This window comes from Lactuca serriola, chromosome 7 (assembly GCF_051521515.1).
Source record: "Lactuca serriola cultivar US96UC23 chromosome 7, Lser_US96UC23_V15, whole genome shotgun sequence".
NCBI lineage: Eukaryota > Viridiplantae > Streptophyta > Magnoliopsida > Asterales > Asteraceae > Lactuca > Lactuca serriola.
The window spans coordinates 75298280-75310878 of NC_136414.1; the positions used below are offsets into that span (position 1 = coordinate 75298280).

Consider the following 12599-nt stretch of genomic DNA (forward strand, 5'->3'; position numbering starts at 1 on the left):
TGTTTGCTTTCTAGCTTCAAATATATATATATATATATATATATATATATATATATATATATATATATATATATATATATATATATATATATATATATATATATATAAAATAAAATGGCCTTGTACTCCTGTAGACAACGGGAGAAGTGTAAAGTCAAGTATAAGAAAAATAAACATGCAAGAGCATCTACATAAAAACACTATCTAAAAACCCGTAGGACCCACGGGTGTTAAAGTTAAATAGAATTTAAAATTTAATTATGTAATAAATAATATATCATTAACTTAGAAAACTTATATAGTATTTTGAAATAACTTTTTTATTTGTAAGTATTTAATTACACAATAAATTGTAACTATTTAACTACAAATGAAGATTAATAAAACCTTGCTTTTTACTGCTTGTTAATGTTCATGGTGATTACACGTTATATTAATAGAAATTGTTGTTGTTTTCATCTGTTTTTCTGAAAACTTTACATTGATTTACTGTGTCATGTGTTTATTTTTTAGGCTTACTAACTATAACATTGAAAGCCGTTCAATGCTACTGTTTTTGTTAGGATATGTTCTCTATTTTTAGTAAATTTTTAAACTTTGAGAATTTAATCACAAATTTAAATCCACATATTTTATAAAAGATATTGCTTTATATAATACAACATAATTTTAAATAACTACCAAAAAAACCCAAAACAACATCGGAATTGATTTGATACAAAACAAACTATATATGTATCTAATGAAATTAACGTAAAAAAAAATACAATGCATAATTATAAATAAATAAATTATTATGATGGATGAAATGTGCTTTGCTAAAAATGAGTAAAAGATGCTACAAAGAAGTTGGTTATAAATTACGAAAAACTTCCTTATAAACAACATTGAAAGTTTTATTGGTGAGTCTACCATCTTTATCTAAAATTAATAATTTCAATCCCCTCTCTGCTTTGTATTCTAGATAATGCAACATACAATTGCCCATGTGAAAAAACCGGATCTTTGAGAAACAAACCAACCTTGGCTAACGATTGTCCTTAACTCTTATTAATAGTCATTGCAAAACATACCGCCAAAGTAAAACTGTCTTCTTGTGAATTTGAAAGGAATTTTTTTTTTCTGATGGAGTTAAAGACATTCTTGGAATAAAAGTCTGGTTTCCAATATTAGTTCCAGACATTATACGTGCCTCGATAACACGTTTGGCCAATGATATAACCTGTAGTCTAGTGCCATTACATAAGCCGTTTTTCTGATCAATATTTCTCAGTAACATTACTAGAACACCAATTTTTAAAACTAACTTATGATTTGGTAGACCGGATACTTTAAGACCATTTAATACATTAGGCGAGTATAAATTTGCATCAAATTGATCATGGACAAATTCGGACTGACATATGCTATCTGAACTTAAATATTCAACCTCATCTCCCGGAAACTTCTTAAGCAAACGATCATTTATTTCCTGAACAACTTCATTCTTTGGAGCAAGTATAGCTCTTTCTTGGAAATAATTTGTACTGCTATACTTCTCCAAAATTGAAGGATATACAAACTCAATTAATAAACCTATAGGATCATCTGGATCATTAATGAGAATATCATTCGGAATATCGATAATCGATTCACCGTCGTTCGGAACACCGAGTTTGCCTTCTCCTATATCCAATAACCAATTTGCAAAATCTCTTATTTTTTCTATATCAGGTTGATCCCTTCCAACAGTTAGCCTCATGTTTTTTTGTTAATCTATACACTTTGCAGTGTTGCCATAAATATGAAGAACTCAAAGAAGCATTAACAATATTCTGTCTGCTGCCACCCGGAACAACAAGTAGAATCTGTCTGAAATCTCCTCAAAAAACTATAACTTTCCCTCCAAAAGGAATATTTGAGAGGCTAGAATTTCCACACCTTAATAGATCTTTCAAAGTTCGATCTAAAGCTTCAAATGCATGCTTATGGATCATAGGTGCTTCATCCCAAATTATCAAAGAGGTTTTTCTTAATAAGTTAGCCAAGTCACCATCTGGATTTATTTTACAAAAGAATCCTCTGTAAGTTCAAATGGAAGTATAAATCGAGAGTGTGTTGTTCTACCACCGGGCAACAATAACGAAGCGATACCGCTTGAAGCCACATTTAAAACAATATTACCGTCTAATCTAATTGCTGCAGATATTGTCTTCCATAGAAAAGTTTTACCCGTTCCACCATAACCATAAACGAAGAAAACACCTCCTTTATTTTCTTTAACAACACTCATGATGTTAACGAAAATATTATGTTGCTCATTTGTTAATGCAAGAAACATATGATCAAACTCATTCTTCATAATGGGAATGTCGTAATCTAGCTCCTCAATGATAAGTCGATTGTTCGAAGAAGAAACTGATTCAACATCTGGGTAAGGCATCTTTGTGAAATTTTTGAGAGTGGAGTTGTTTCGAAGTAAAATTTGTTCTATTTCAAACAAAGTTAAGTTCTTAACTTCATCTTCACCGAGTGATAAGTCTGCACCATAAATTTTAAATTAATTATAAAATATAAAATACAATATTTAATAATATTTATAATAATTTTTTAATGGGTGTTGATAAGAAAAATAAAATATTTTAAATCTAAATGAAGAAAATAAATTAAATACCTGGAGACTTCAACCTTTGTCGTTGGTTATATAGAATTACATCAGACAAATATTCCCCTGTATTTTCCCAAACAACCTCTGGTTTAGACATACTATTACACATCAACAATGTGACAAATAAGAAGCGTAGATAAAAACCAGATCCATAATGACTTGCTTCTTTAATTGCATCGATGTATTCTTTGTCATCATCTAATAACCCGAGTGCATAACAAGTATCTCTAAAAGAAGAATATGTTTCACCATTTACCGTGCGAATTTCATCAAATGATGTCGGACCTTTAACTTTATTTAAAAGAATCCTTAAAAAATAAGCTTCACCAAGATTAGGTGAAACTGAATGAATTCGACCAATGGCTTTTCCTACTTTCCTTCTCTTCCAAAACCTATCATTTAATACCCAAACAAACTTTGTAGGAAATTCAACATATGTAAGTTCTCGTGCTTCACTATTAATTGCATTACGTTCCATCCAAGCTGTGAACTTTGAAGCAGCAACAGAAGGTTTGTCCAGAACATCGTCGATATCATCGTCTTCGCCATATACAATCTGTTGTTGATTAGGAAGATGAAAAGGTAGTCTAACCACAGAAGGATACCTGCAATTATTCATTGAAACAAATGTAATATTTAGTTGGTTTAAAAAAATATTAACCAACCTCCTCGTCCATGACGATCATTTCAATTGCTAAAACCTGGTTATTTTTTATAAAATTCCAAATCTTTAACACTCGTAGTTTGAGATGTGAATCATCAGCAATATCTTCAATGTCTTTTATGTATAGTTTATTGCCGATATTCATTTCCTGCAAACAATTGATAGAATGTGAAAATTAATATCCATTTTACTATTTTCATTTAAATTGAAAGCATATTAGTGTTTTAGTGAAGACCATGAAAAACAATAGTACCAAACAGAATCCAAAAACACACATACAATAAACATATAATTTTATTGAAACATTTATATTTAATTGGTCTATATGAGTGTGTGTGTGGATATATATATTTATGACCATGGGCAAAAGGGTCATTTTTGTAATTATTAAGGTGCTACACATACAATTAAGTAGTTAATCAGTTAAGCAGTCAAGAAAATAATTTTGTATAAGCAGTCACACACATGCATACACATTGAAATAATCAAAATAGTATTAACTGTTACATGCATATAAAAAATGAAACGATTTAGTCATACAACCCAATATATTAATCTGATGAATACATCACTATATTAAAATAAGAAATCATAACAGAATATTGATTTTGATTTCATTATTAATGACATGCTATGGCTGGTCAGAAAAAAAATGAAATGATATAATCATAAAAGAGAGATACAAATCAGCTATTTTTTGCATTTATACAAAATTTATTGCATACACATTGAATGACATTAAGAAGTTTTATTAGATATCAGGGAAGATTAAACAAAGTATTAACTGATTGGATATTAGAGAAGAAATTAAATAGCTAAGCAGTCACACACATGCATACACATTGGAATAATCGAAAGAATATTAACTGTTACATGCATATAAAAAATGAAACGATATAGTCATACAATAAAGATACAAATCAACTTTTTTTTTTTTTGCATATTATACAAAATTTATTGCATACAGTTTGAATGACAAACCGATATATTAATCTGATGAATAAATCACTATATTAAAATAACAAATCATAACAGAATTTTGATTTTAATTTCATTATTAATGACATGCTATAGCTGATTACAAATCAGAGAAAAAAGAAACATGCATTCGCAATTTCATTCTAAAAATGATTTGATTTTTTAATACATTCGCAATCAATATATAAAGTTTAAAACATCTGATTTTAATTTCATTATTAATGACATGCTATGGCTAATTACAAATCGGGGAAAAAAGAAACAGACAATCGCGACATGAAGATGAACACATTCAATAATTATAAGATCATAACCAAACATCATGAGTATTAGCGTTTAACTAGTGATTGTACTATAAACAATTTATTACATCGATATTTAAAATACATACATACACTAACAGTGAGTAATAGATTTCGATAGTCACAGATAGAATGCGACATGAAGATGAACACATTCAATAATTATAAATTTTTTTTAATAGACTACATAAAAGAACAACGGATAGCGACTTGAAGACTTGATAACAGTGAGAAATACATTGAGATAGAAATATATATTAGACGATTTCAACATGCACACATTGAATAACTATCAAAAAAAAAATTAATATCATACCTTAAAGCAATAACAACAGCCGACTTGAAGATTTCCTGCAACGTTTTCTTTTTCTCTGTATTTTGGATTCGATATGAATGAAAATAACCGTGAGAATGTATTTAAGATTAATTGATTAGCTAAATTGCGTTTTTTAGGAGTTGATATCATGATATATTTGAAAGAATTAGAAACATACGCTTATCTTTAGAAACAAAATAATGATAATTTAATTTCAATTCATTTGAATTTTGCAGGAAGAAGTCAGAAAGAAGCCCAAAAATTTGGTTTCTGAAGGGTAGTATAGGAAATTAACATTATAAGAAAAGAGTGGGAAAAATGGCTTTGGGGGGCTATGTGAATGCCATGTGGAGAGATGCTACTTATTTATTAGATTAGATTATAAAAACATTTCCTTGGTATATCCATAAATCTTTTAAAAGTTTGTGCACCGGTCTACTTTTGAACGTATATACGGACGATATTTTGTTAATTATATATATATTTAACAAATTTATTAAAATTAAGCCGGGTATAAATGAAAATATATATAAAAAAAAACTGATAATATTCAAAATCAAAATAAGATAAAACGAATATAAAAATTGAAATCAACAAAGTGGAGATTGTGGGACCACCTCTAAACGTTTGAAGCGGTTCTTGGGCAAGACGTGGTTCATGCGACATCATATGTCACTATGGTATAAACAAAATATGGACTGGTTCTCGACTAGTCGACTCTGTTAACCTTTTCATGGAGTCGTATAGTGGATATGCTCTACGCATCACCATGACTTGAAACCACCAAACCTAGCTAAACATTTAGGCCCAACCGAGGCGCAAGGCTGCACGGCATACGAGGGTGTGTGGAGCTGAGGTGGAGCTCGGTGGTCAAACTGCAAAGGAGTAAACAGGTGTTTGGCGGAGGTGGAATTCGGTGGTCTCGACGTCACTTCCCCAAACCTAAAGAGAAGGCGTCAATTTATCTAGGACCACACTAGACATGGGTGAATCTTGAAATATTAATCGAATGTGAACATTAAAACGATAAGAACACCATTCCTTCTAAAAGTAGCAATTTTCACGAAAGTCCAAAGATATTGTCAGAGAACCCATCCTAAAAGTAGCACTAATGTAGAACAGTATAACACAGCAACCTATTCTTAGAAGCTCTTTTTGTCTGACTTGAAAATTTTATTTGTACTTTGTTGAACACATGACATGATCAAATCATATCAACCTAAGAGCTAGGTCTTTCCATCTATAAAAGAAAAGCTTTATGCCCTTCTCCACACCAAAACAAGTAAACAATCTCACTGAAGGGTTTTCAGTACTTGAGTAGCGATAAAAAGAAAACATATATATTACTTATCAAAGATGGGTTTAGGGACCAAAGCTTTAATCCTAATTAGCATGGTCGTATGTCTCACCTCAGTTGCTCATGCCCTCAATGCCATGGCCATCGTATATAGCCCACCTTATGTTCGTAAGTATTATTTGTTCTTCAAATTCCACAATAATGCAAACTAAATTCGATCTTCGAGCATCATTATTGTTCTTTTGTGATTTTGCAGCATCACTCTGCTTCGGTATGCAAGATCAAGGCACCATGATTGCAAAAGCACATAGTGGCTTGTTTGCCAATGGAATAGCCAGCTGTGGAAGGAGGTTCCGAGTGCGTTGCCTTAGTGGAACCAACAAAGCCATTCGGGATGCATGCACAGGAAATAGTGTTGATGTTACGGTTGTAGGTACTTGCAGCGGATGTGCAGTGAATGAACTTCAACTATCTGAAGAATCTTTTGGAAAGATTGCTCGTCTTGCTCTTGGGAGAGTTAACATTGAATATGAGCAGTAATTATGCGTTAACCCTTCTCACTTTATCAGGTTTACCATTTTGGTATGACGTCGTTCTAATTGCCATTTTTGTTGTTTTCAGGATATGAATGTAGAGACATGAACATATATAACGAATACAAGATCTTTTAACGAGTTTTAGTACTAAAGCGTATGAATAAGTGAGAGTGAAACATAGTAAGGTCTTGATAATTATCTGTTTTGTTAAATAAAATGGTCGATAACGTTATTTTATCATACCCCTATTTATATTTCAAACATTTGCTTCCACTTGTATCCATCCGTTCTTTCAGGTTATGTGATAGTAATCCATCAAAATCTCAATTAATTGCTTCTAATACGTGCACCTGGAAATGAAAAGCGAACTTGGATGCACGTTTTGTAGGCTCGGCCTTCTCATTATAATAAGGGAAAATGATTCAAAAGCACAACAAAGTTTCAAAACCATTCAAAAAACTCCAATCAAGTTTTGTTTGTTCAAAAAAACCCAACGAACTTAACATTTTATCTAAAAAATCCAACAAAATTCCAAACCGTTCAGAAAATCCCAATTTTGTTTTGCTTAAGTTCGTTGGGTTTTTTTTGAACAGTCAAAACATGAATGGAGTTTTTTAAACGCTTTGGAAACTTCGTTGGTCTAACAAGTAATTTTTTCGATACGGTAATAAGTCAAGTCATATGTTTCTCTTATTTGACTTTCAGGAAAGTGTAACTTAGTTGAGATTTTTAGACAAAATGTTAAGTTTGTTAGGTTTTTTTGAACAGACAAAACAAAATTTGAGTTTTTTGAACGGTTTGGAAACTCAATTGGGTTTTTAAGTCATTTTCCCTTATAATAATGAATCAGTCGATTTGGGGAGAGTATTGAGAGAAAAGTGAACTTGATATAAGGGATCCTCTGCCTCCCTAAATTTTCATAAGGGTGTTGAAAAAAATCTCAATTGGTATGCTCATAAACGCAAACGACGGAAACTGGATCAAGGGAAACCAATTGGCTAGCAACCTCAACATATTGCACACTTATAATTAATGTGACACTCAGCTTTTCCTTCATCCTTATAGGAAATTATAATTAAGAAATGCGAGGACCACCGAGCAATTCTTCTTAAAACAAGCTTTGAGTCGAAAATCACTCGCAGCAAAACCCATAACAGATTTCGAGTGCACACAGCCACCTCGCAAAAGCTAGAGTTCCAGTATCAATGGCTAATCCACTAATGGGATGTTTGGGATTTTGCTTATTTAAAATTTATTCTATTATTATTTTTTTTTTTTGGCAAATTGACTAATGGGATGTTGGGATTTTGCTTATTTAATTTTTTTTTTTTTTTTATTTTATTTTTTTTTTTTATTTTTTTATTTTGCGCACCAATCTTTTTATAAGCTAACAATTTTACCCTTTTCTTTATTTTACAAAACTTTATAGGGTTGTCAACCAAGGTTCCTTCGTGTTCGTTCGTTTAACTTTAAATGATAAACAAACGAACACAAACAATTAAATGAACAAAAATTAACATTAAATAATTTAAACAAACGAATACAAATGAACTTAAATAAACATATACAAACAAATAGATGTGAACTTAAACAGAACAAATACATACAAACATGTTTATTTAAAAAATCTATTTATAGTAAAATAAAATAATGAACGTAAACGAACATACACGAACGAATATAAACGAACATAAGCAAACGTCAGCGAACATAAATGAATGAACGAGAGCGTTGTTCGTATTCGTTCGTTTAACTAAACTAACGAGATATCTTTTTCATATTCGTTCTTTTATTATATATATATATATATATATATATATATATATATATATATATATATATATATATATATATATATATATATATATATATATATATATATATATAATGTCAATTTTACTGTTTCATAAATTTTACTAAACTTATTATTTTATCCCTATTGACTAGAAAAATATATTTTTTCTATCCCAATTTTATTTTTTACACATAAATTTAAAAATAAAAAACAACCTTCATTAGTAAAAAAAAGTATTTAATAGTACTATGACTTTTTTTTGGTCTGGCGGAAGCTTAAATCAGCACCATTTAAACATTTTCACATTAATAAACCAAATAGCCAAACCATTCAAAGCATTTGTTGGTGCAATTTTTCTATATCCGTAGTAAATGCATCAAAACACATTATCTGTTGTGTTAGTTCAAAACTTCACTATTAAACACGTTTATAAAAATATAAATTAACCGCATCAATAAAGCATGTGGGAACCGTACCATTTATTTATTTTTTTCTCTAAAAATTTCGTTCAAAATTTTCATTTCACTCCTAAATTTTGGCTCTAGTAAACCACATCAATAAAGCGTTTTTCCCTTTATTGCTTGTGTGTCCCCCCCACCCCCTGCAAACAACACAAAACATAGATAAACCAATTTCTTTTATTCTTCCTTCCTTCTTTTTCTAATTGATTTATGTTTGGTGGAATAAGGGTGGTGGATCGGAAATAAGTAGGAGATGGTGGTGCGTGCATGGTTCTTGGCAAAGGTAGGGCTTTGTGGATGGTGTTCTACGTGGATAGTGGTAGATATGGCTCTGTGGTCGGTTTTTTTATGTAGGTAGTGGTGAATATGGTTACGGGGTATTAGGGTGGTCCGAGGTGGGTAGATGGTTAACCGAAGGTGAAACAGACTCATGAAGATGTATAAGTTGTTTCCATGAAGTGAATATGGTAAGTGGGGTAAAAAACGATGGTAACGAAGGTTGTAGGGTGTTCTCTGTGGATGTAATGGTGGTTTCCAGTTAAGGTAGGACAGATGGCAATGATGCCAATTGGTGATGGTTTATTGCTTTGTGAGTTCAGTTATGAAGGTGCTTGATGTAAAGATTCCCGATGTTGCTTAATGTCATAAAAAGTGGTCTTCCTTGGTGATTGTTGGGATCACGACATCAAACATGTGGTAGTAGTGATGGTGATTTAAGGATGGTTTTTGGTGGGTGTTTGTTCTAGAGATGGTGGTGGTTTTTGGTGGTTTCCTATGACTTCATGAGATTCCCTCAAAATGTTAAAATAACATATGTTGAAAGCGACATCATCGTCAAAATGTTGGACGTCGGCGCTTGTGTAACATTCGTATCCCGAGGTAATTCAATATCCAATATTTTAAGGTTGTCACGACGTGGGAAAGGCGCAACACCGTGGCACTTCAAGAAAAATCACAGGTTCATTTAAGGCCACCATGGTGTGGCAGTATATGGACACGACGTGGTATCTGGCAAATGACAAAATCCTATTTCCGGGGTTTGCTCCTTATTTAAAGGAATGTGCAGGCTAGGGTTTGTTCACCCTTAGCCTCCATCAGCCTTGACGAGATTTTGAAAACCCTAATCCCCTCCTCGTTTGTTTCAACTTTATTTTGGTGCTTTTTGAAGCCATTGAAGAAAAGAAGAAGAAGAAGTCAGCTTAGAATCTGCAAGCAAGCCATCATCCTTTGTTATAACAACCTTATGGGCCCTTGTAAGTGTACGAGATTCGATTTTTATCATAATGGGTGGTTACACCTTATTTTGTCCCTAAATCTTCATGTCCTTGATTCTTGAGTAATGAGATCTCATAAAGTTCGCAACTTTATGAATCTCCAAGACATATGTAACGATCAACTTTGGAGGTATTAATTTAATTAATTTCTCGAATTTTATTTAGGCTTTGTTTAGGAATCTACATCATGGATTGGTTTGGACTCTCATTTTTGGGCTGAAGTGTAAGCAGCCCATAAGCCATACGCGGGGTGTAACCCCCCCTGGTACGCTGGGTGTAATGCTTAAATGAAACGCGGGGAGGAGGAGTGTATGCGCAACGTACCTTATGGTACGCTCAGCGTACGCGACCAGCTGGCAAACCCTAATTTTAAGGGTTGAGACGTATTTAAACCCCATTATAGCCTCCCATGCGCAGTGTACCTCAAGGATCTGGGATTATCTTTTCATTTGACATCCAAAAGAGGTATAAAGCACTGAACTTTCTTCTTCATATGCTAGATCTAGAGTTATAGAAGTTTTGGTACATTTTGGGCCCAAAGGTTGGACCTTTATCATAGAGATCCGTTTTTGAGCTTGGGATCTCCATCCTCTAGGCTCAAAGCACCTCTTTAGCAATAAAGTTTTGATCTTGGAGGTTTGCATGTAGCCATGCAAGAGATCTAGCCATTTCTATGGAGTTAGGACATTACTCTTTGAGATTTGAACCTTTGTGAGTCATCCAAGCCATCAAGTAAGCAACTTTATGGCTTAGGACAGAGAATAAGTCGTGGATATGAATTTATAGCTTCTGGATCGGAGGAATAAGATCTTAATGGAAAGTTGGCTTATCAAGGCTATACGCTGGGCGTACGAGGAGCTACGCACGACATACCAGCCAGCAGCCAGTACGCTCAGCGTACCTAGAGGTACCCCCCGCGTACCTGGTCAGTTTGGGCTTCGAGCATTTGGGCCTCGGTGTGGGCTGTGCTTTGGACTTAGAGCCTTTTGGGCCGTAGGGGCCATATGAAGTCGGTGTTTATAGGAAAATTATGGGTATGGGCCTAGTGTAAGGCCCAATAAAGATAATTGGGCCCAATGTGGAAAATTGGGCCATTAGTGGACCGTTAGTGGGCCATTGGAGGACTTAGAAGGAATTAAGGGTTTGGGCCATTTTTGTGACCCACATCATAGTAGGGGTAAAATGGTAATTTTACCCATAGAGGAATTCCTATTCTAATTAAGTGTTTTTATATGTCCATGATAGCCAGGAAGCAGCCGGAGCAGCAGTCAGGGGTTCGCTCTTCAGGTGTTCAGCAGTTAGCATTACGAGGTGAGTTTTCTCCCAGTAGGAACGGGTCTAAGGCCACAATGCCGGCCCGTTTAGTTAGCAGTAGTTTTTGGACTTCGGTCCGATGAAGTAGTTAGTATGTTTGATGCCTTCGTGGCTCAGACAAGATTTATGTGTTATGTGTTCCGGGCTACGGCCTGATGTAGTATACAGTTTATGTGTTCATGCCAGTTGATATGTTTATGCTATGCTACGTTATGCTCAGTCAGTTTCTGGACTTCGGTCCGATGCAGGGGACAAGGTCCCAGTCAGTTCTGGATTTCAGTCAGATGCAGTTAGTTCCGGACTTCGGTCCGATGCAGTTAGTTCCAGACTTCGGTCCGATGCAGGGGACAAGGTCCCAGTCAGTTCCGGACTTCGGTCCGATGCAGTTTCCGGACTTCGGTCCGATGCAGAGGGCAAGGCCCTGGTTAGCTCCGGACGTCGGTCCGATGCAATTTCCAGACTTCGTTCCGATGCAGTGGGCAAGGCCCAGTATGTGTTTACATGTTATTGTATGGTATGTGGTAGTTTGGGGGAGCTCACTAAGCTTTGTGCTTCCAATTTTAGTTTTGGTTTCAGGTACTTTCGTAAGTAAAGGGAAGAGCTCGGGATGATGGCATCGCACACACCACATCTTCAGTCTTTGTCCTGGGAGTTTGTTTTGTTTATTAGTTAATTTGATACAGTGATTCACAATATTTTATTATGATTTGAGATATTGGACGTATGCTTTTGTGATATGTTGTTCGGTATATGATTTTCATTATTATTAAAACAATTTTTTTTGGTCGTATTTTTGGGCTGTTACAACATATTGGGCCTTTGATGCTTTGGATCTAGAGTAATATCGACTTTTAGTAATATGCGTGGGAGTTTTGGCCAAAAACCCTCATTTTGACCTAATAATGTCCAAAACATGCATTGGACATGCATGTCTGGAATGTAAGGGTTTTCATGTTGTTAGGTAATATTAGAAACGATCTCCAACCCATCTCCATTTTCCCCCCATAATTAGAGT

At 33.8% G+C, this 12599-nt stretch overlaps 3 protein-coding genes across 3 annotated transcripts; 1 reads left to right on the top strand and 2 right to left on the bottom strand.

Annotated features, from left to right (window-relative positions):
• Window positions 1-727: 727 nt before the first annotated feature.
• Window positions 728-1741, bottom strand: LOC145064112 (uncharacterized). Its single transcript, XM_079011625.1, has 2 exons — window positions 1223-1741; window positions 728-739 (listed from the first exon to the last, which is right to left on the bottom strand). The coding sequence occupies exons 1-2, from the start codon at window positions 1739-1741 to the stop codon at window positions 728-730; spliced, it is 531 nt and encodes a 176-aa protein (XP_078867751.1).
• A 300-nt stretch (window positions 1742-2041) lies between these two features.
• Window positions 2042-5057, bottom strand: LOC145064113 (uncharacterized). Its single transcript, XM_079011626.1, has 4 exons — window positions 4908-5057; window positions 3383-3459; window positions 2654-3252; window positions 2042-2520 (listed from the first exon to the last, which is right to left on the bottom strand). The coding sequence occupies exons 1-4, from the start codon at window positions 5055-5057 to the stop codon at window positions 2042-2044; spliced, it is 1305 nt and encodes a 434-aa protein (XP_078867752.1).
• A 1004-nt stretch (window positions 5058-6061) lies between these two features.
• LOC145062115 (EG45-like domain containing protein) lies at window positions 6062-6980 on the top strand. Its single transcript, XM_079009749.1, has 3 exons — window positions 6062-6372; window positions 6461-6740; window positions 6826-6980. The coding sequence occupies exons 1-3, from the start codon at window positions 6264-6266 to the stop codon at window positions 6830-6832; spliced, it is 396 nt and encodes a 131-aa protein (XP_078865875.1). The 5' UTR covers window positions 6062-6263; the 3' UTR covers window positions 6833-6980.
• The last annotated feature ends 5619 nt before the right edge of the window (window positions 6981-12599 follow it).